At 38.8% G+C, this 23023-nt stretch overlaps 1 protein-coding gene across 7 annotated transcripts in view; it reads right to left on the bottom strand.

Moving 5' to 3' along the window:
• LOC129002990 (protein alan shepard) overlaps positions 1-23023 on the bottom strand; it is a 73613-nt gene that overhangs the window by 38552 nt on the left and 12038 nt on the right. Inside the window, exon 1 of one of the 7 annotated variants that reach the window (XM_054431165.1) lies at positions 12710-13186. The exons of the other annotated variants lie outside the window; for them this stretch is intronic. Within the exon in view, the coding sequence (XP_054287140.1) occupies positions 12710-12763 (54 nt within the window). The 5' untranslated portion in view covers positions 12764-13186. Of the gene's footprint in view, positions 1-12709; positions 13187-23023 lie in introns of those variants that run through there. 7 annotated transcript variants of the gene reach the window in all.

The raw sequence follows: 23023 nt of genomic DNA on the forward strand, positions 1-23023 counted from the left end.
ATAGGAGGTCTTCAATTTGGAACTAGGAGATAACCTTTTTGTGACAACTCTTAAAATGTAAGCTAAAAGCTGAAAATGGTCTCCGAAATACCTGGTCACAGCATTATTACATTGGATATTGCAATTTTATGTCAACAAAATGTCTAACCTAGAGGTGAGCGCTATAACCACTCGGCTACCCAAACAATTAATATACTTTGATGGTCGTGAACCATAACCTTCAAACCTTCGATAAATTAAGTTTGCATTTTTATTGGAACTGTACAGCTCGAAACAGTTATGAAGTGCTTAATCCGGGTAGGTGAGTGGATACAGTGCTCTTCCAACAATCACGAAGTCACTGGATTGATTCCGAAAATAGCCAGAGACGGCAGAGACTCGATGGAATCAAAACGAGACCCAGGTGCTGACGACGAGATCTTGGTCCTGACTAAACAACTAGCCTAAGTCACACAAGTACAGAAGGCATCTCACTACACCCCCCCCCCCCCTATTTAACTTATATTGAAGAAATAATTTGAGGTGCGCCTTCCTTCACTACTGTGTCTGCGCTCAGAAGGAAAACTGCAACGTCCCCGAAACGTCAGTATTGAAACAGCTTGACAACACGATTTTACCCATAATACAATATCTTTCATTTATAAGTTCCTCCAGATTTATATATCTCATATATGCGTACGAGTACCAATTGGCGATTTGTTCACATGAGTGTACGCGTGTGGCACCAGGCTTATTGCAGTAGTTGCAGTATAGCACGGGCCACGACACCAGGTGGCACTCTGCAGTCTGCAGTATGGCACGAGTGACAGATGCGGTGACGACAGCGATGGAGCGACGATGAAGCCATGTACAGAAGGTCGACAACAGGAAGGCCACACGATGCATATTCAATACTTGTGACGTTCGTGTCTTGATGGGTTTGTGATGGCCACTTGTTACTTGTAATTCAAGATTCAAATTTCGTTATTAACCAAGTATACAAGGTGTTTCAAAATGAACTTGTAGATGGTTTATATTTAAGCTTTTGTTCGTTTGGTTGGATCCTGGTTTTGATGAACAGGAACTATTCATAAAAAGGATTTGTTCAATTTCTGAATGCGTACATTATAGCTTCAAAATAAGATGCAGCAATATTGGAAAATACTTTTATAGCGCTTGTCTGATGAACTCTTAAGCTACATTACTCAGGTCAAAATCGGGTTTTTTCTTCTTTTGGGGGTTTTAGATTTGACATTGGTCTTTTTGTGAATATATATGTCTACTTAAGATGGAACGGGATCATAAGGATAATCTTTATACAATTGTGACGCTGCATGATCCTTGAGGGAATAAATTAACTCGATTCGATTCTATGATATTTATCCAAACTCGGTCTCGACGGCTCCTGGAGTATGAGAGTCTACATCTAGTTGTCGTCACAGTACAAAGGTCACGGGGTTCACTGTCGCCCGAGCAATTACAGTCTTCATTACTGACATACGATTTACATAGATTTAATCTATTGCGTCAACCGCTTACTAGTGTCAGACGTTACTTAGTTCGTCAACACTCAACATACGAACAAGACACATGGTGTTGTTATGTATGGAGAGGTGGCTTTTCCCATAGAAATATAAGAGAGAGTAGTTAAAGCGCAGAGAGCTCTAGGAGATGGGTTCAAATCCAGCCAATCACCAATAAATTACTATGTGATGTCGTGACGCAGGTGGTCTATAGTACGTGTATGCTTGTAGCTCCATCGATCTAAAAATTAATAAGGTTAGATCCTTTCCGCCGATGAAAACGATCGTCCTCCACTATAGTCTGTATGATGCAACCTGTCTCCTGACCACAGTTTACCTGGGAATGGTTAAATACCCGGGCAAGTCACAGAAGACAGGGGTTCCCACACAGACTATAAAGGTCGCACGACGAGTATCCTTTTTCGCAAGAACGTTGCATCGTGTAATGTTTTATATGAATGTAATATTTATAAACGTGTCAAACTTACTACGGATCGTCAAATGGCTGGATGTATTTTTATATCTTTATGTAGGCCTTTCTTTCTAAGTCTTGCATTACAGTATTGTACTATATGGCCCATTGCAACATGAGATAGAATCTGGTTATGTTTAGACCAATCAATGGTGCTTCCTAAGTCAACGGTGGATGGCAACAAAATTAGGCTTTGGACCGTTCCCTTGAAAACAAATTAAAACTATAGAGGATGTACAAGACAATATCAAATATCCAGCACAAGTTATCATCAACAGTTAGATGTGTGGTGACTGGTGACTGGTATAGTGGGTATATATGGCTGACAGCGCTGGCGGTGGCAGTCAGAAATCGAAAGCCCTAATTGAGAGGTTAGACGCGGGGCGGGGGGGGAAGTGAATCAGCTCATGTAGCCAATTAAGAGGGAAGCGCGGACGATGTGGCGGCAGCCGGAAACCCAGACAGTGCGATGATCCCACTTCCGGTGCGAGTGGGGCTCGAACCCGCGACCTCCTCGAGCAAGGCGAGGGTAACTGGCAGAAACTATGAAGCCTGAAGTAGTAGCGCCCACTTGAAGTGTAAACTAGATATAACGCCGTGAGGATCTTGCCAATGGAAACTAGCGACGGCAGGCCCAAGTATGTTGGTCCGGAAAATTCAGGACACTCCAATAAAGACTCTACGAGGTATATTTAAAACTTAAGGATTCCACATCGAACCCGCGACCTCATCGAGCAAGGCGAGGGTAACTGGCCGGAAACTCTGAAGCCTGAAGTAGTAGCAGTAGCGCCCACTTGAAGTGTAAACTAGATAGAACGCCGTGAGGATCTTGCCAATGGAAACTAGCGACGGCAGGACCAAGTATGTACGTCCGTAAAATTCAGGACACTCCAATAAAGACTCTACGAGGTATAATTAAGATTAAGGATTCCACAAAAAGGATTTCTATGAGACAAATTATTTGTATGTTGTCGAAAAATCGGGGAATGAAACGGGCTATGAAAAAAGGCTATGGAAGATGAAACACGTATTTTGGATTTCGAAAAATATCAACTAAATGGAGACATAATCAAGGATTACACAAAAAAGATTAAATTATTGATTTGTAGGTGGTCGAACTATCAGGAAACCACAGAAGATCCTAAAAAATGAAAAACGTACTGACAGATTTCACAAAATATCTCCTAAATGGAGAACAGTATATGTAAGGAAACTAGGAGGACTTTTAACGCCGAAAACACACTTAAGAAGGTGGCCGGAAGACTTGGAAAACCCCTAAAACCATCGATGTATCCTTAAACATACAGTGGGGTTCTACAAAATCCGACTTAAAAGTAGGGAATACACATTACTTTAGACCAAGTGGAGGACCTATGTGTGCAAAATAACTCTTTTTTCGGAACATATTCTTGAACACTCTTGTGCAAGACCGTGGGCAGATTTCTTGTGTACATCACCATCTTGTGCATTCGTGTACAGTACCGTCCTGTACACCTGTGTACACCATGTACAGCGAGCACCGTGTACAATACTAAGGTACCGAACAGTACACAGATTTCTTGTGTACATCACCATCTTGTGCATTCGTGTACAGTACCGTCCTGTACACCTGTGTACACCATGTACGGCGAGCACCGTGTACAATACTAAGGTACCGAACAGTACACAGATTTCTTGTGTACATCACCATCTTGTGCATTCGTGTACAGTACCGTCCTGTACACCTGTGTACACCATGTACGGCGAGCACCGTGTACAATACTAAGGTACCGAACAGTACACAGATTTCTTGTGTACATCACCATCTTGTGCATTCGTGTACAGTACCGTCCTGTACACCTGTGTACACCGTGTACCGTGACCTTGGCCAAGGTTGATGCCCTCGCGTCTGCTAGTTGCTAGGTCGCGCATTCCTCTCTCCGCCAATGCTTTCCCAGCTTTCCCAATGTTCCACTTCGTCTCGAGACCACAGTTTGTTGCCCGACCATGCCATCGTGTTTTCCTGCTCAATTGTTCAGAGGATTAAAAACAATATCTACATCTACAATGGCAAGAGTCTCACAAACAAGGCCACAGTATTTTTAAAGTTTATGTACAGTAGTATCCTTATCGAGGTACCCTCTACTCTACCGTGTGGTTAGATTATTTAGAAGTGTTTCTTTAGCTTGAGTTCCTGCAGTTATTTTGGAATAGGCTCAGTTACCTGTTGATTTTACATAAGAATAATATTTTGTAATCTACAACTTGTATTTTTTTCTTGGGTTAGGTTAGGTTAGGTTACAATGCTCCACAATTTATTTGCAAGTAGTTGGGTTGGATTTTGGTTATATTACATTTGGCTACTTATTTTGTAGATTCACCTACAGTAGGTACCAACTTCCGTTGTAAAAATGCATGGAGGATTCTGAGTTAGGCCTAGTAGTAGTAGCCTAGTATTAGTAGTTTTTTTTTTTTTTTTTTTTACGCGGATAGTTTCTTAAAAATGGATATGGAAGCTTGAAATCACAACTCACAAATGCAGAGCTTTGCTAGATTTTCTGAAATAATGCTAAAAAGCGCAACATACAACAATGTGAATAATTATATACAAAATGTTTGTGAAATTCAGAAGAGGAAAATACGGTGCAAAAGAAGCTGCACAAACGCTGCAAAATCTTGACCGAGAAAATGTAATCCTTCGCATTCGTAAAATTTCCAAATCAATAACACTTTAGGTTTGAACTTAATACTCATAAAAATATTTCCCGGGAAGGTATTAAAACTGCTTTAGGCCAAATAGTAACTTTAAACGCCAAAAGGAAACGCATATCTATCTAAACATGTAGCAATTACAACGATTCTTTCTTTATAAAAGCCCACTCCTATAAACATACTTCTAGTGGATCTTTCTAACAGAGAACCATGGTTTGACGATCCTCTCACACATGTTTTGCTGCTATTAATTTTCTTGAAACAGTACCATCAGTCCATCAGTTTACAAAAAGATATTCCTATAGTAATGTTAAACCAAAAATAAAACTGCTAAAACAAGCTATACGATGGCAATATTACATTTGTCATCATCGAATATACCTTACCTATGCTATATAGGGCGAGTTAGTGCAGAGCGCGGGACTTTGGTCCCCGAAGCCCCGGGTTCGAATCCCGCAAAACAACAATGGTTTTTACTAAACTGCCACAACCTCTAGCAAGGCCGTGAAGTTAAAACATTCGTCAACCCTTTCATTGTTTTTAAAATATGTTCAAACAAAATTCAGCAGTCTGCTCTGCCTCACTCAGTATGTATTTATGATAATTACTACTTGTCGAACAGCTGTTGTTTGGTTAAAACATGACAATTAGACGGTGCGATGCTACTGATAAACATTACACCAATCAACTTTGAGGTAGCACCCAAAGATTTCAAGTTGAAACCAGTTGAAACTTATGATTGGAGTAAAAGTGTGTTGTACACTGCACAACATACAATTGTAACATTCTACATCTTATCGATCGTTTTCCTTAATTTGTTAAATTGTGCAAACTGTGTACGTCTTCACTACAGTAATTAAATAAAAGGTTACCTCCCGCTATCTCCGCGTCCCACCACCTCCGTGTCCCGGAACCTCCGAATTTCAGAGTGACTCCTATAATCCTCGGTTACTACATGCGTTAAGACTTTCCGTCCTAACCTAACCTAACCTAACCTAACCTAACCTAACTTAACCTAACCTAACCTAACCCACGGGTTACATTTTCATTAAATCTCCCATCCACGGGGCTTCGCAGCCGTTGATGCAAGCTACCAACGCAGACAATGACGGGATTTAAGGCCGGGCGCGCACTATCCCGACCACGACCACGACCACGACCAAACGCCCGACCAGTGGTTGTCATTCACCATGCGACCAGAGCACGACCCGACCACGACCCGACCAAGGCAACGAATATTTTACAAACTTCAGTGTCAAGATGATTGTTGAAGAAGTAGTTGTTATGGCGCATTTGTATTGTAAGTACGTTAAGCGGAAGAAGAAACTATACTGGGTACATCCAATGTTAATTGTCAGGTCTGAAAGGGCATTTTGCAACATTTTATGAAGAGCTACGTCAATATGAAGACAGGTTTCAAAAGTGTCAAAATCCTGCGACATTTTACCAAATGAGTCACTTTACAGACCGGCGCAAAAAACTAGTGCTCACCGTTTGATTGGTCTAGGAATACTCTGAGTGGTGTACTGGTCGGGTCGGAGGCAAGTCGGGGGTAGTGCGCGTCGTCCCATTGCATTGTGTGCTATTTTTGGCTGCAACGACCAGCGGGTCGGGCCCGACCAAACTGGAAAATTTTGGTCGTGCGACCAGTGCCCGACCAGGGTCCGACCAGTCGACCAGTGCGCGCTGTTCCATTTATTCCTATTATAAAACTGGTCGTATCCGACCAGTCGGAGTCGTGGTCGTGGTCGTGGTCGGGATAGTGCGCGCCGGCCCTTAAGCCCCCCATACACTATCGAACATGCCACCCGACCTGACAACCTGACCTGACGACGGACCCATCATCCAACCTGACTTATGTCGGGTGTTTCCCACACACTGTCGAGCATGTTACCCAACAAGTCAGGTGAAATATTAGTTCTGAGATGGATTTTGAGACGACTGTAGCTGTTTGTGGGGATTTTTAGCGATGATTTTTAGAGATTTTTAGAGCCTACGAAACGAGGCTCTTAAATTTTCAATTTTATTTTTAACGAACTTTAAATCACACTCTGGATACAGTTCCTTGCACTTTTCCATCAGAATATCGTGCTCCTCTTTACGCACATATTTATTGCAATAGAGTTTACTTTTGACATCACACAACGCCTTCTGGTCTCTGTAGAGTTAAATAAATTCTGACCAGAACTGTTTATTATCATTAAATTATATTAGGGAAAATGGGACGGTTATCACACACAACTTGCTAAATACAAGTCAACTGGAAACTGTGGCTAGTCGGGCGAGCAGTTTGACGGTTTCCCACACACGGTCCAACCATCGATGTATAATCGATGTATATAGTAGAGTATTATACATCGATGGGTCCAACATGTCAGGCGGACGGCTCGAGTCGGGTGGTGCTATCGGACCGAGCATCCGACCTGACATATCCGTCGAGCATGTCGGGTCGGAACCCACACACCGTCCAATATGTTCGACAAGACGTTGGATCCCGACATGTCCGTCCAACATGTTGGATAGTGTATGGGGGGCTTAAGGGTCACTCAAGAATTCGGAGGTGGCGGGACCGATTTGGGTTCGGAGGTGGCGGAACGCGGAGATAGCGGGAGCACACGAAATAAAAGTAGCCTCGTCTCATTATGCAAGAATCTGAAAAGAGTTACAATAATGTGTAGTTATATTGTAAAGCCAAAAGAGACTCATTAATGGTTTTATCAAGAAGAGATTAAATAGGTTTTTTTTATTTGCACCTCTTAATAGGACAGTATTTTCCTAAAACAACTAATTAGTGTTAACAGTGTTCTTAAACTTTTAAATGTTAAATATTTTATTCGTCTACAGTTGTAAACTTGCTGACTTGAGACAATGCTGCTTACCTGAATTGACTTTAAGGAAATAACACTCAATCAAAACCCCCTCTACGATTCCCCTTAGCGCACCCCAAAGAAATATAATTTCACCATTTGAATTAAAATTGTTAACATTTCTGACAGGAACAACAAAGCAAAAACTAGGTGCGCTCGGATTCTTCGAGTCAAAGGCGTGGCATCTTTGGAATTCTTCACAGACAGATTACTTCAAACCGGGCATTCCGACCTCTACATGGGCGGTGTCTGGGTTTACTGTGGCTTACAATTATTGGAAAAATATAATTCTTTAAGCTTTTAGCATATGCGTATCCCTCGAAACAAATTGAATAAGTCTTCAGATGGTGTGGAATTCATAAGAGATCCCAAGGATTCTACGTGTATTCTACGATTAAATTTATTATTTGTAGTAGTATGTTTTCTGTGATTCTACTCATAAAATTCGTTCTGAAATTTGAATAGTGGGGTGGTTATTTTTCATTCCGGGTTTTCGGGTCCACAATAATGTTGATATTTAATAATGTCTCAGACGGAAATAACTTAAATATTTTCACAAAGTTCCTTTGACATAGAAACATTAAGAAAATATAAATGGATATAAATGTTGTTCAATTTACGATATTTCAACGAGATGTTATTAGATGAGGAGTATTTATAAAGTTCATAATCGTTTATAAATATTCCCCAAACCTAGCCCTTCGTATGTGTAAATGATAAATTTTCGCGCATACATTTTAAAAATTAAGGCATTGTGTCGTACATGTACACAAAATTACCCCAATGCTTTAGGACAGTATAACGTTCTTTTATAAAAAGTTTACAGACAAAAAACTTAAGCGGTAAAGTATAATAGCGTTTGTATGAGTATTGACTATTATGTTTGAACCTAATCTTATGTCCACCATCACCCGAGTTTATCAACAATTGTCCCAGTCAATCATATCAGACTTATCTTCTGTGATAATTTAGGCTTAATATAGGTTACTAAATCATTCAATCTAAACATCCTTAACTTTAAAATTTGTCAACGGTTACGAGAAATAGCGTAATCTTATTGATGCGAATTACAACATGCCTACACTTACAGTAAGTTAATTACAATGGGAATTAGGTAACAAAAAACATTTCACTAGATTTGATGATTTCAATATGTAATTTCTCTGCATTGGCTTAGAATAAATGGGTGAAAAATAAGATAGAATTTAAAATGTTTTAAAACAATCAAATATATTTCTACAAATACTACACAATTCGGACAAACCATCATCTCTCTGAATGAAACAGAAGTGTCAAAGAAATTATGGGAACAAAAAAGGGCCGCCGGCATTCTAAATTAATCCGGCAGTAAAAACAGCTGAAACCAGTTTTAAAAGGATGCAGCGCGGAGGCATTTAAACCGGGGGGAAATATCGCGTTGTCCCGCGCCGCCGGCTGTTGGCAACACTGTGCGATACAGCTGTTTCAAGGACGGCTGCGTCTGCATTGATATCGCGGGCCTCATAAGGTTGGCGATAGTGTATCATTAATCGACGATCATTAAACATTACAACATGTTTACTGTTGATGACTGAGCGATCGACGGCTGTTTGCGAATTGCAGCGGCAGCGAAGAAGAAGAAGGCCATTGACACAAATCGATTGCTGACAGCCGATATTTAGATACGCTTGCAATCATTTTTGTTTCAGAGAATACTTACATATCTTACAAAATTACTTTTTAGCGTTTTAAATGTTAAATACAATTTACTTCGAATGCACAATAATACTGATCAGAGCACAATTTTTTTAACTGGTTTGATAATATTCAAATACGTTTTCCGATACAAAAACTTAATAAAATATCAACATTATTTTAAAATTTGGAATTTTCCTTTATTATTTTGCAATGCAATCGTTTAATAAATAGGCCACACGTCGAATACATTAGAATTTGTACACAATTCCAAAATAGGCTACTTTTAATTCAACTCATATTTGCTGTTGCAGTGGAACCTCGATAACAAAACCCCTCGATTACGAGTGTCATTTTCAAATCTCCTTGAATTTTTACCACCCATAAAATCACATGTTATTGCAAACCTCGATAAGAAGTCAACTATGATAACAAGTCTTATTTAATAATCCCCATAAAAACATAAAAAGACTTATCGAGATCCTAATTATTATATTTTATATACAGTTATTTTATTTTTATTTTAAGTTTGGTTTGAGGATATAAACTAACGTGATTAAGACATATTAATTGTATCCAACTTTCAAGATTTTATGAAGGGTGCATAAATAAATAACTATTTCACATTCCAACACCAACATAATAAGACTTGCGAATTTAACAGTTGGCCTTACTTCTCTTTAGTTTGTATTTAAAAACCAATGCCAGAATCAGTATGAATTACATCTAGTATCGAATTACAGTAATTTGTAAACTACATCAAAATAATTTTTTTCCAATATTCTAATACGAAATCGTTTTGGACAGGTCCAAAACAGGTACATCGAAATGGACAACAAGTATTGAAGATACAGTAAACAACCTGAACAAACACCAAGAAAAATAAAGCAAAAACACAGACATCCGTCCCAACAACTTTAACCGTAAACAGTTTTGAAAGTGGAGAAACTACCGAGTCATCGTGGGGAATACAAACACCAGATAAAGTCAAATCAAACAAAAGAAATTGCGATAAGAGTGGAGAAACTTGTGATAAACAATATGTGACTCAAGGGGCAAGGATCATAGAGGGAACAACGAACGACGACGTGATACAGAGCACGGTGGAAGGGTTAACGCCCTACAACACTGCTTACTAGATATCATCGACAAACGTGTACAACACTTATACTTTTATAGTGTGTATACTCGTATATGGGAGGAATGAACGAATATAAAGCTAATGGTGGTTTTACTGCCGTCTATGATCGGCAATGAGTCAAATTTCAGACCCACTGCAACAGTACTGAAAAGCGCTAAGAATATATAAACATTTTTGTTATTTTTTAATTTTATTTTTTAAAGGACACTTATTGAATGAAGGACGTTGCAAAACTGAAATGGACAGTGGCACCTCGATAACAAAACACCCTTGTCCCTTGAGTGTCATTTTAAAATTGACTACTCTTTATTTTATACTAGCCCTAATCACTTGTTAGGTTGCAAACCTCGGAGTGTAGGAGTTTTGCCAACGGGTATCAGGTAGAAAGGGTCACCATCCATGAATTCCACATACTGCGGAGTTTTGCCAACGGTTGTGGGTTGAGCGAGAGCGATTACACGTGACCGTGAGAGTGGCTTCCGCTAGGGGTGGACAAACCAGGCAGGATGCTGACTGTATTCAAAGTAATGGAGTTATGCACCTCTGACTGTGAAAGGAAATGTATTGAATTTTTAACCTAACCTAACCTAACCTAACCTAACCTAACCTAACCTAACCTAACCTAACCTAACCTAACCTAACCTAACCTAACCTAACCCACTGCGACAAGCGCATAACTGCCAAGCGTAGCGTAGACAACCCTGACAATCGCTCTCCCTCCCTCCGTCACACTCTTTCTCCCACCACCACCGTTGGCAAATCTCCGCACCAAGAGGTGGCCGAAGACATCCCCCCCATCTACCTGACACCCGTTGGCAAAACTCCGGTTCCCCAAACCTCGATAAGAAGTCAACCTTCATTATAAGTCTTTTAATAATGCCCATGAGAGTCTTGTTATTGAAGTATTTCTGTAGGCCTACATGTCTTGTAAACATGTCTGTGAAGAGAATGTGATTGAAGATATTATAACTACAGACATGTTATATTATATTATAACTACATATTGGTTTTTGGATACTCAAAGATCAACACATTGTGAATTTTGGGATCAAGAGTCGTAAAATATTATTCACTATAAACAAACAACTCAGGAAAGGCATATTTATCAGTTGCGTACTGTAAGTTAAAAATTTATAACCGATTCATAAATTTTCACTTATAAAATCAACATTGTTACTCTACAGAATTCACGTTGATAACAAGATACTCATTTCAAGTTGAAATAAAATTGTCATAACAAAGAACTTTAAAATTTCCTCGAGGCAAGTTGTTACCGTATGTTGTGATATCACTAACTTTCCTATAGTGATATTCAGTACGGTACAGTACAACTATTTTATCTAGTGTATTATCGTGTTACCAAGTTCTTAAATTTAGAACATTTTAATAGGAAAATACATACAGTATTATGAGTATCTAAACAAATTTATCAGCCAATTGTTTGACTATTATTATCGAGACTCACTTGCAAAACAATACAATAAAGCATAAATGTGTCACAGGTTTTATCACTCGTGCAATATTAATTACTCGCAACAGAATGGGGTTTAAATGCATTACAACTTACAACGACGTATCAATCCAATATATGTTTATCTAAATTTAAGACGGAGATATAAAGTACCAAGTTATTGTTAAATTGTAAATACTTCATCACACTCAACATTTTCGTGAACGAGGAAATTACAATTAATTAGATCCCAAAATCAAAACACACCATATGTGCATAAAAGATTGAGTTTACCAACAATGATAATAATTAATTACAAAAAGATCTAGGCCTGTAGGGGTAGATTTTGTTTGATCCATAAGAACTCCATAAGATCAGTAGTTAGTAGGCTACTTTCACTAAACATTTCCCCAAAAAACGTTCCATCAAGCCGCAATATGGTCGGCAAAAAGGCCAAGCCAAAAAGCAATAAACCCAGCGATATGACCATTGGTAAACTCCGGCAATGCGCAAACCCTTCAAAACGTTTAATGAGGCAAAGTTAAACAGAAAAGGCAATAACAGACCATCTCCGTTGAACAGCGGGGAAAACGAAAACAATATTGAGGGCGTTTCCCCCAAAACAACATCCCTAAGCGCCCCTCGCACGGGCGTGGTCAAAGATCCATATGGGCCGGCACCGGCTACCGTCGTCACGTCAACAAACCGTCAACCGACCAACGTCAAAACGTCAAACGTAGTTGACGTTGACACGTATTGCGACACTTGGAAATACTGGAAGAATCGCAAACACTATTCCACACCCTGAATAACAAACATGCGGAATTTCAGGAACCTTTCGAGACAAACACAAATACTAATTATTGTCACATTCCAAAACACCGACGCAATACTGTAGACTACAAAACTTACCAGCATTTTATAATTCACTTTGGTATGGTTGTTATTTTCCATCCTGACTGCCATTGATGCATCGAATGTCCGCACAAGCACTTAACCAAAAAAACGAACGAAGGTCAAATATATAAATACGTCATCACAGATACTAAAACTAGAGTCGAACCACTTCACTTTCACGGTTGTAAAAAATTGCAAACTACGGAATTACCCTATAGGGGCGTACACTGTACACGTCAAAAATCACCATACGTCAAAATCATATGAGCGTAGTCGTCGTCTGCTTCGCTGTAGCCGTGGTTATGTCACTCGCACCGTACCGTACACCCTGCGCGCCGTGGTAAAAAAATCTAACCTTTAACTACGATGATAGTTACTGTATAAAGGCCTAAACTACTCTAAAGGGCTCGGCGGCCCCTCCCCATGTCAACGCCATTACGGCCCCGAAGTTGGTGTAGTCGCCGGTAGAGAGAAGCGGAGTGCGTGGCGTCTCCGCCGATCGTCGCTAGAATGCGCCACCGTCGTCGGAACCAGCGCTGCCAACGGCGCAGCAACAATGTCCCCGCAGCGATGATAATTTCGCAGGAATTCGCAATACAGTTTGCAGTATTTTTATTTACGACTTCGCAGCTAAGTTTCCACAGTTGGAAATGTTTCTCTGGTTTCCTTTGAGCGGTTCTAAGGATATTTTCGGTTAGAATATAGTTGAAAATTAAAACAAATAATACTGTAAAAGGCTTGACTTTATCAAGCAAAACTACGAAAAAGCAACGATAAAAATTCCAAGCAAATCTTGCTTTTGCTTGGAATTTTTTTATCGAGCTCGGCTATTAACATTTCACTAAACCCGTTATTGCCTTCCCTATAGGAGGCATTATGTACTATAAAACGTTATTGTCGTCCCTGTATCAGCAAACCTCAGTAAAGTGCTCCTTAAACTTCAAGTTTTTAAATATGGAATTAATCAATAAATCAGACATATTTGAGGTAAATTCTAGTTAAAATCCAACCAAGAAATGGGAATTCGCTCACAATAGTCTGCAGGTTTGCTGCGGCGAGTGTATTATTTTTTTACATCTATACATTTTTAGATAACTACCAATCAGGAACTTGACTCTTTGGTTCCACAGCAATAATCAGTACATTATGTTTGTTATTGATTATCTGTGGTATTTCTAACGGTGCCTGAGTGTAAGTGTTGACCAGTATCACATGATATTGATAACACTGTGACTCACCGGACAAAGGTCACATCGTTATTCATGTTTACATTACTTGACACACACACACCGTACAAGGGTTCTGGCGCTAGCTGTATAGATAATGGGTAATGGACAACCGTTTCACATTAGACTACTGGAGCTCTACATTCATCTTGCAAGAGTGAAGTGCTATATGGTACTTGGTGACCGAGGATTACAAATGTGGCATAAGCTAGGGCCACATGTTGAAACACAAGGGAATATTGCTGAAGGAAAGTTTCTGATAGAAGCTGGTATACCAAACAGGGCAAGACACTCACAGAATCTGGCGAATCCACAAATTAATCGACATTTGAAGTGTTTCGTCGCGAGAAGTGTCCATTCCGAATTAGTTTAGCTAGACGTGCCATGGCTATGAACTAGGCAGCAAAGGGGACAATTGTAAATTGTTTACATGTGATAAAATTAGTTTTGCAGCGGCTCCTACTATTAACTTGGAAGATACTTTTACGACGATTTTAAACCGCACAACAAACAAAGTGGTGTATTGTACCATATAGTTACACCACTTAACAACCTTACCAAACAACAACCTTACCGAAAAACTCCTTCAAATGTTGACTTCTCACAATGAAAAAGTAAATGGAGTTTCGAAATGAGGAAATCTAGCATTATCTGTTTGAGACCACACAACGCCGGCCTAAGTGAAACTACTTGTTTATAAAACAAAAGTGAAACCGTCGACAGACATTGCGAGTGAGGGACAAAAACTGGTAGTTTACTGAAGGCAGCTGGCATAACTGTAACCAATACACCGCAGTCAAGGCCGGGCCTCATACGATATACTGAAGGAAATCTGCTGGAAGCGGCAACGTTAAGTAGAGTTACCACAGAACAGGCTATAATAAATATCACTACCTACTAAAGGTTTGAGAAATGTTTCATGCACATCAGGACGATAGTGTCTAGCCCGGAACCGTCTTCCGTCTTCATATTATTTATACTTCAGGGTCAGGCTAGGCGTAGAGGTTGCGGTAGTATCCATTAGGTAAAATGTATTGGTGATTGGTGGGACTTGAACCCGTGACCTCGGGAAAAGGAGTCCTGCGAACTACCTAGACCAGCTCCCTCCCACCTACTGATTCTTATTATAGCTAGCTGAAACAGCACACGAAGAATCAGTAAAAGTTCAGAAAATATACCTTTTCTGAACCTGTTTTTGAAAACAAGGAATTTTAAGCTGTCCGTGAATGGATGTTGGTATAAATACATAGGATATATACAGATTCATCCTGTATTTATGGGTTTTGATGAAACTAATCGTCATTGAAATGAAAATAAAAAAAATGGAAAACCCCTAGAGATATCATAGGATGGTGTCCCACACACCATATGTAGTCTGTAGCTCCACACATCCACACACAAAGACATTACTTCGAAAACCACTTTAGGTTAGGGGACCTAAACGGATAGAATATTTCCACGTGTTCAGTTAGATAATGTTGACGAAAATACTTTCTATATTGGGTCAGGGGGAGAAAGTAAAAGTATCGCCTCCAAATAAATTAACATCAACACTTACAGGGTATTTTCATGTCGCTGCCAAAGTGAAGGCAACACTGTATACAAGTTAATTCGCCGTGACTTCTCGCCTCTACATTGTGAATTGTAATTGTTGGCAATGCTGAATGCCGAAGGGGCAATGGTCGAAACTCAAACCGCGAATTCCTCAAATATGTCTCTTCAGCGACATTAACCCAATACAAAGCGAAAATCGCTAATTAGGTAGGTATATCATGATCGTTCAGACGATTAGTTGGATTTGTGGTCGCAATTGAATAATTAATTTGAGTATTGATAGAAGACATTTCATTCCCATAATGTTAAACCTAGTTTTAGAGGAAAATAGAGGTACGTCAGCCACGGAGCACGGAGTGCTTTTATGAAAGCTACTGTGTCGAATACGAACTCTTTTAACCAATCCATTATTGAAAGGAAATCTCATTGTTAACTGAATAATGTTTTATTCCACAACAAAAATCTGTTAAGAAATGCAAAATTGAATTTTTTATGAAAAATCAAAATTGCTGTTACGGTAACTGTTGAGTTTTGGAAATTTTTAACATGGTATTTCAGTGTTTCATTGGTCCAGGGAGGATACCTTAAAATACAGTAGGACGATAGAGACTTCCTGAGTTCTTTGACACCCTGTATATTGACGAATGCATTTTCGCAGAGGAATATATCGAACGCAAAGAAAACTTTTGTACGAGAAAAACTGTACTTTGTATATACCGTTAGTAAACCTAAAGCAACGAAAAAAAGACGGAGACAGGGTCCTTTATCTTTATTATGTTATACTACTATAATACATAGTGTTATGTATTCAATAAGGTGGTTGGATTTGGGGGGGGGGGCTGGACTAATGGGAGCGCGGGTCTTCGGTCCCCGAGGTTCCGGGTTCAAATCCCGCCAAATCACCAAAGAATTTTATCCAAGTGAAAATGCCGCAACCCCTAGGTCTAACCTGAAGTGATGTGAAAAACAATTTTAGGCTCGTGCCTAGCATCCTAGGAAAAAAAGAAAGAAAATGGGTGGATTCCGAACCATCGGACAAGTACACTGTAGCCCTCAGATTTCACACAGAAACGTCACATAAGTCACTCGTCGCGCCACCATACCCCGAGTTGAGCTGTTGAATGGCGGAATCAAATTGGAGTAATTTAAGTTTTTGAAAGCATGTGTGGGCGCCCGCATACTAAACTCACTCTACGATAGTAAATTGTAATTGGGAATTACGCGGGGCAAATAATAATGTGGAGTTTTCTTTACGTGTTTTTAATGTACCTCGATTCTTAAAGTTTCCCATGAACAAATCTAGAGGTTCCATACGTCCCGATTTTACGAGAGGTCACCGGTTTTGCTAAAAATGTTCCGTCAAAAAAGGTTCTCGAAAACTAGACCACTTTTCAATTCCAATAAACATTCAATGTTTTGTTTAAAATATTAAAACAGCCGATTTATAAGTAACCAAAATCAATGTAACTGCGTTTCAAATCAAGAGTAAATGTATGCTTTTGTAATCTCGATTTTAGGAAAATGTATACAAACAAATAATGATAGTACTTCTTGTGCTCGTTTTACAATAGTACTGTATTTCGCAAAAATGCCAATTTGTTTGATCTTCAAAGAAAGTCAGCTTAACCAACTAAACAAATAGCAAAACTTTGAAACCCCTTAAAGAATTTGCATATCCACAATATCAATTTCTACCCACCAATCCAGCCCCACCCATACAGGGGATGGGAAAAGTAGGGAAAGTTTCCGGGACTTTTCCCGCAGACTAGGTTGGCAAGCCTGTAGCGAAGGTCGCACGGCACAACTGATGGCAGATGCCACATCAACATTCCTTGAGTGTTTCCGCATACCCTTCCATTCATCCTTCCAGAGGTCCCATACCCATCCCATCCCATGCCATCCTATACTCGTCTAGAGGAAAAGCGGGTCTACCGACTCCTGGAAGTGGAACTTAACAGTTACATGGAGACTGCGGCTGCGGTATGAAACGGGCTGTTTTGAGCCGCACAGCTGACTATAATTAATCCGTCGTCAGTTCCAAAGTTAGAAAAAAATACAACTTAATATTTTATTAATTGAAACATGTTAACCGCTAATTGGTTACAGTTTTTCTTCTTTTTTAGAATATTGATTCTGAAATTTGTTCACAACAACAAAATGCCATAAAATAAAACTATCTAGTCTACTGCTAATACTTGTGATTTGCATACATTAAATTTAACCCCATAATAATATGAAAAAAACCCAAACTTGACACATTTCTATTGGTGAAAACAATAAATTGGGGCGTTTGCATTTTAAACTTTTCAGCTGCAGAGATGCAGATGAAATTTTACGTCGGGAATGTCAAAAAAGTGAAATAATTAACTTACGACAAACATAGGATTAAATAATAAAAAAATGTGTATAAAGTGAAACATAAAAGACAATCATTAATATGCTGTTTAAATTTACGTTCAAACCTTTGAACGAAATGGAAGTCCCCAACTCAATAATTGATCATTGATAATAATGTTTAAGAAAAACATCAAGACAAACTGAAGATTTAAAAGACAAACATCAGTATAAAATGAATATTGTTTAAGAGAAACATTGGGACAAACTGAATAACTGTTACGAGAAACATCGGGATGAACTGAAAGAGAAACGTCGGGATGAATAGAATAGTTGAAAAGAAACGTCGGATCGGGATAATCTTAAAATGTTTAAGAGAAATTACAGGATAAACTGAATGTTTTAAAGAGAAACATCGGGATGAATATAATAGTTTTAAGAGAAACGTCGGTCCGGGATAATCTTAATATTTTTAAGAGAAAAGTCGGGACAAACTGAAGATTTTTAAGAGAAACGCCGGGACAAACTGAAGATTTTTAAGAGAAACGTCGGGACAAACTGGATATTTTAAAGAGAAACGTCGGGACAAACTGAAGATTTTTGAGAGAAACGTCGGGACAAACTGAAGATTTTTAAGAGAAACGTCGGGACAAACTGAAGATTTTTAAGAGAAACGTCGGGACAAACTGAAGGTTTTTAAGAGAAACGTCGGGACAAACTGAATATTTTAAAGAGAAACGTCGGGACAAACTGAATATTTTTAAGAGAAACGTCGGGACAAACTGAATATTTTTAAGAGAAAAGTCGGGACAAACTGAAATTTTTTTACTTGACTCTTCTTTACGTAGCCTCTTCCTTCACTACCGGAAAACCACCGGTTTGATCACGTGAAAAGTTAGTAGTTTTTTTTTTTAATCCAGCTGTCTCGGATTAACTTTTAATCAATGTTCCTGAACAGAAACAAAGTTGCCCAGTAAACAAAGCTAGATAGGTATTCAACCATTCTAAGCTCACGCTGCACTCATATAGGGACGAGCTGGTCTAGTGGCAGAGCGCAAAGCTTCGTCCCCCGAGGTCCCGGGTTCAAATCCCGCCAATCACCAATAGCGCTATGTTTATAACCTCTTATAGCCTTATCGTGAGGAAATGTGTAAAACGGTTCGGGCTTTCTATCGTCCTAGGATATCTAGCTCATTGCAACTGCGGGATATTGCTGGGTGGAGTTGGTCTCTGGTTGAGGAGATTGAGGTTCCACCAGACAGATAACCAGTGGGAGTAGCCACTGAGGGGCGGAGGCGTGCTATCTGACTGATAACAGAGATAAGAGATATCCCCCTCCCCCCAACACACACGGGAAGCACATTAGTCCCGTGACCCATCTTCTTGGAACCTTAATCGACATCTAGATGAACGAATTCAGCGAAGTCGTCCATTCCTCCAAATAAAAATATTTAACTTTTCGGACACGTTTTGCTTTATGAGTACCTAGTTAATTAGTAATAATATGGAAATCGACATCTTGAAAATATTGAAGGCTTCTGAGTATAGCCATAAATTTAAAGGATTAGAAGTAGCAAAGGCTTCTGAGTATAGCCATAAATTTAAAGGATTAGAAGTATCTACTCTTTAATCCGTAGTATAGCCCCAAAACCTCCAGTGCTCTCTAATAAAATAGTGTAACTTTCCAGTCTCTGAAATTCGACACGTTTTTCGTAAGACTCCTTTCTGGATCCCTTCGTGAAAACCAAACAAGTAATTTTGAGCTTTTGGTGTACGGATGTTGGTATAAAAATGCAGAGTTATTCTGTATTATATGGGATTTGATGAAAAATCACCATTAAAATCTAAATCAAAAGAATAATAAAAAAATTCTTGGATATATCATGTGTTAGTGAACCACAAACCAAATTCAAAATCGTACCACAGCTGTAGTATGTAGCTCACACAACACATCTACACGTCTCTCCAAAAACGACACTTTTGTTCACTGTATAACTTTTGGGCTGTATCACTTTTGTTCCGCGGTTGAAGGCTAATTACTTTACATCACTTTTGTTCCGGGGGTCAGCAAGTAGATTCCGGGACCGGTTGAAACATCGCTTTTGCTCCGCGGATATCTCTCTTGTTCCGCGAGAGATGGGTCTGTACTCTCCCTCCCCCAAATCCTCTCTTTCGCTCTCCTCCTAATTATTTCTTTCATGCGGGCTTTTAAATTCGTTAAGGAATCTTTTTCTCCCAAAAATTTAAATAATTTAAACTAACCTAACCTATGAAAGAACGAATTAAGGAGAGCGAAAGAGAGGATTTGGGGGAGGGAAAGAGCAACTCCCTCTCTCGCGGAACAAGACACACGCATTTTAGGGTTCAGGTGGAAACGGATATTTACACCCAAAACTCAAACTCGGTAATTTTGACGAAAACAATACTTATACACTATGTATAGGGGGGGGGAGTAGAAAAATTAACTCAACACATTGAACGATTAAGTGAAATATCACTAGTTACACCAATATAGTTCACAATCATCTCCCTTTTGCAGGAAACTCGCTAACAAGAGCTTGGGTCGGATACATTATACAGCAAGGTCTACACAATGCAGTATTGAGGCTCCAGAACGCCTCAAGCCGAGTGTACAACTTGAATAATAAGTCTTGTCCTCCATTGTATAGAAATGAACAGTTCTGAAAATTCTTTCACATTTTCGCCTCTGTGATTAAAACCCATACATAATATGTGGCGTACATTGTGTGTGGGAATTGCGTTTAGAATTTGAATTACGTGACGTGGTGGCCGAGCTTTAGGAAAGGATTTAGACTGTTTTGGGTTCTGAAGATTACCGCATGACTCCATTGAAAATCTATTATTTTAAAGTACAGTATAATCGTAATACCTCAATTGCTTATTTAGGGTACCCTTTTTAGTTTATTAACAACTTTGTATCAGGTACTTACTTACGTTATGTTAATTTATGCTAAATAATATTATGTTCACTACATAACCGTCTACAACAATTTGCAGGTTTCTGTGCTAAAATGTTATGCTTTAAGCTGTGGAATTTCGAATGATTGGGGACAACCACAACCTATTATCATAATGTACCCTTGGTAATATTTTCCGAAGCAAATTTATTTTAAAGATTGTGTTCAAAATGTTCCATTCCCGATAAGTTTATTTTAATAAAAAAACATCTACTCTCTTCAGTAATTTCGCAAGAAAATATAGAAAATGTATTAAAAGACCACCAATGAAAAGTATATCTATTAAGAGAGCATCTATTAAAAGCATATAAATTAAGAGTACATCTGTTAAAAGTCTATCTATTAAGAGTCCATCTATTAAAAGCATATCAATTAAGAGTCCATATGTTAAAAGTCTATCTATTAAGAGCCCATCTATTAAAAGTATATCAATTAAGAGTCCATCTGTTAAAAGGCAATCTATTAAGAGTCCATCTATTAAAAGTCCGTCTATTTAACACCCATCTATTAAAAGCTCTAACCGCACTGAGGTGTAAAAGTAGGGCGGGGTGAAAGCGAATTCAGCGGCTGATATCTGCATTGAAGGGTGGTTGAGAAGAAGGGTTCGGTCTTATCAAGCGAGTATATCGAGATAACGCTGGGTCCGCCATCGCAAACTAACTATAGCGAAACTCTACACAGCTTTCCAGTCAAAAGTCAGTGATTTTGTCGATGAAAAGAACAGCAAAAGTGGGGAGAAAACACGGTAGATTGTTCATTTATAAAATCTTCGCTCTAATTTCTTCGAGAAATAGTGTTTCGTGTATAAATTTAATGAACATTCCGAAATGGGGTTGTTTGTTATAGAATTCCAAGTTCAATGGAATTTTAATTTTCGTGAATATTCGCTTTGATTTCATCGGTGAACAGAACTTTAAGTTCAAAATAATTCTCCACTTTCACGAACTTTTCAATTTATTTTGTCATGGATTGGGATTTTGAGTTTTCAAAAGTTAGACTACAAAAATAAAAAAGCGAAAGTCGCATGTAATGAATTTTACTTTGACATAGGGATTTACCCCCCTCCCCCCCCCCCAAATAAAAATGTTTAACTTTTCGGGTGTAGTCAAGATTTAAGGGAATCACTTCAAAGTACACATTAACACTCCACATCCATTCTCGTAGGTATTTGTTAAAAACTAAATTATAACCTAAAATAAAAATATTGATTATTCAGTGCATTATTTTTAACCACTATACTAGGTCTTAAATCATAAATTCAGTATATCCTTTCCAAAATATTTTGGTTTAAAGTAAAAAACTTTTTCCAAATATGTACCTAAGGAAAAGGCATTTAACTAACTAATACTGCAAATTTTGAAATTATGAAAACAGTGACGAACTTTCCTTATACTTTAAACGTTTTTGTAGTTATAATATTTTCAACTTCACTAATCATAGTGATATCCATTACTCCCTCCACTTATGGTGTTCCTTAAACGTCAAAGGTAAAAACCGCTTTGGGAGGAATTGGGAAAATGGTCGGTCGTCTAAGAAGAGAAAAAAATCATAATACAAAATATAAGAACATATTATTGATAAAAAGGTAAACGAGGGTCTTATTGACTATCAACTAATTTATTACAATCCCATTCCACAAGCAAAATAGTAAAATCACAGACAATATAATACTTTAATGGTAAAATGGTAAGTTCACTGAATGGCAGTCCATTGTTGCATTCGATCAGCTGTTCATTGTTGTCAAGCAAGAGGTAAAATCACTACCACCCTTGCCATACGGAGTTTCCCGTTTTGCGATCGATTTCGTACCCAGTTTGTGTGTGCGTGCGCGTACGAGAGTTCACACAGACACAGTGAGGAGGGAGCGAATCAATAATTTAACACCCTCCCCGCCGCGACACCACCCACACTTCCGGTCCATCTCACTTCCGCCAGCTGATCTCCCCTCTCACTCGCACCCCACACCCCACTCTGGTCGCGTGGCGTATTTTCTACAATGCGGGTAAACACACTCGCGCATCCCCTATCTGTCATTCGGGGTAAATTGGTGTAAATTGACCAATTGTGTTCAGATTGAATTATGAATGAAATAAATTCTAGAATCTACACTAGTTGTAGATTAGTCGATGATTCTATTACTGCAAGTGGATTTTTCCCCGAGAATCTCTTTAGAAAAATTGCTACTGTTTGTTGTCTTGGGTACCTTAAATTTTGTAAGAATGAGAAAAAAACAGGAC

Source organism: Macrosteles quadrilineatus, unplaced genomic scaffold, assembly GCF_028750875.1.
Source record: "Macrosteles quadrilineatus isolate MER2022 unplaced genomic scaffold, UCM_ALF_1.0 Scaffold_9__3_contigs__length_116548681, whole genome shotgun sequence".
NCBI classification, from domain to species: Eukaryota; Metazoa; Arthropoda; class Insecta; order Hemiptera; family Cicadellidae; genus Macrosteles; species Macrosteles quadrilineatus.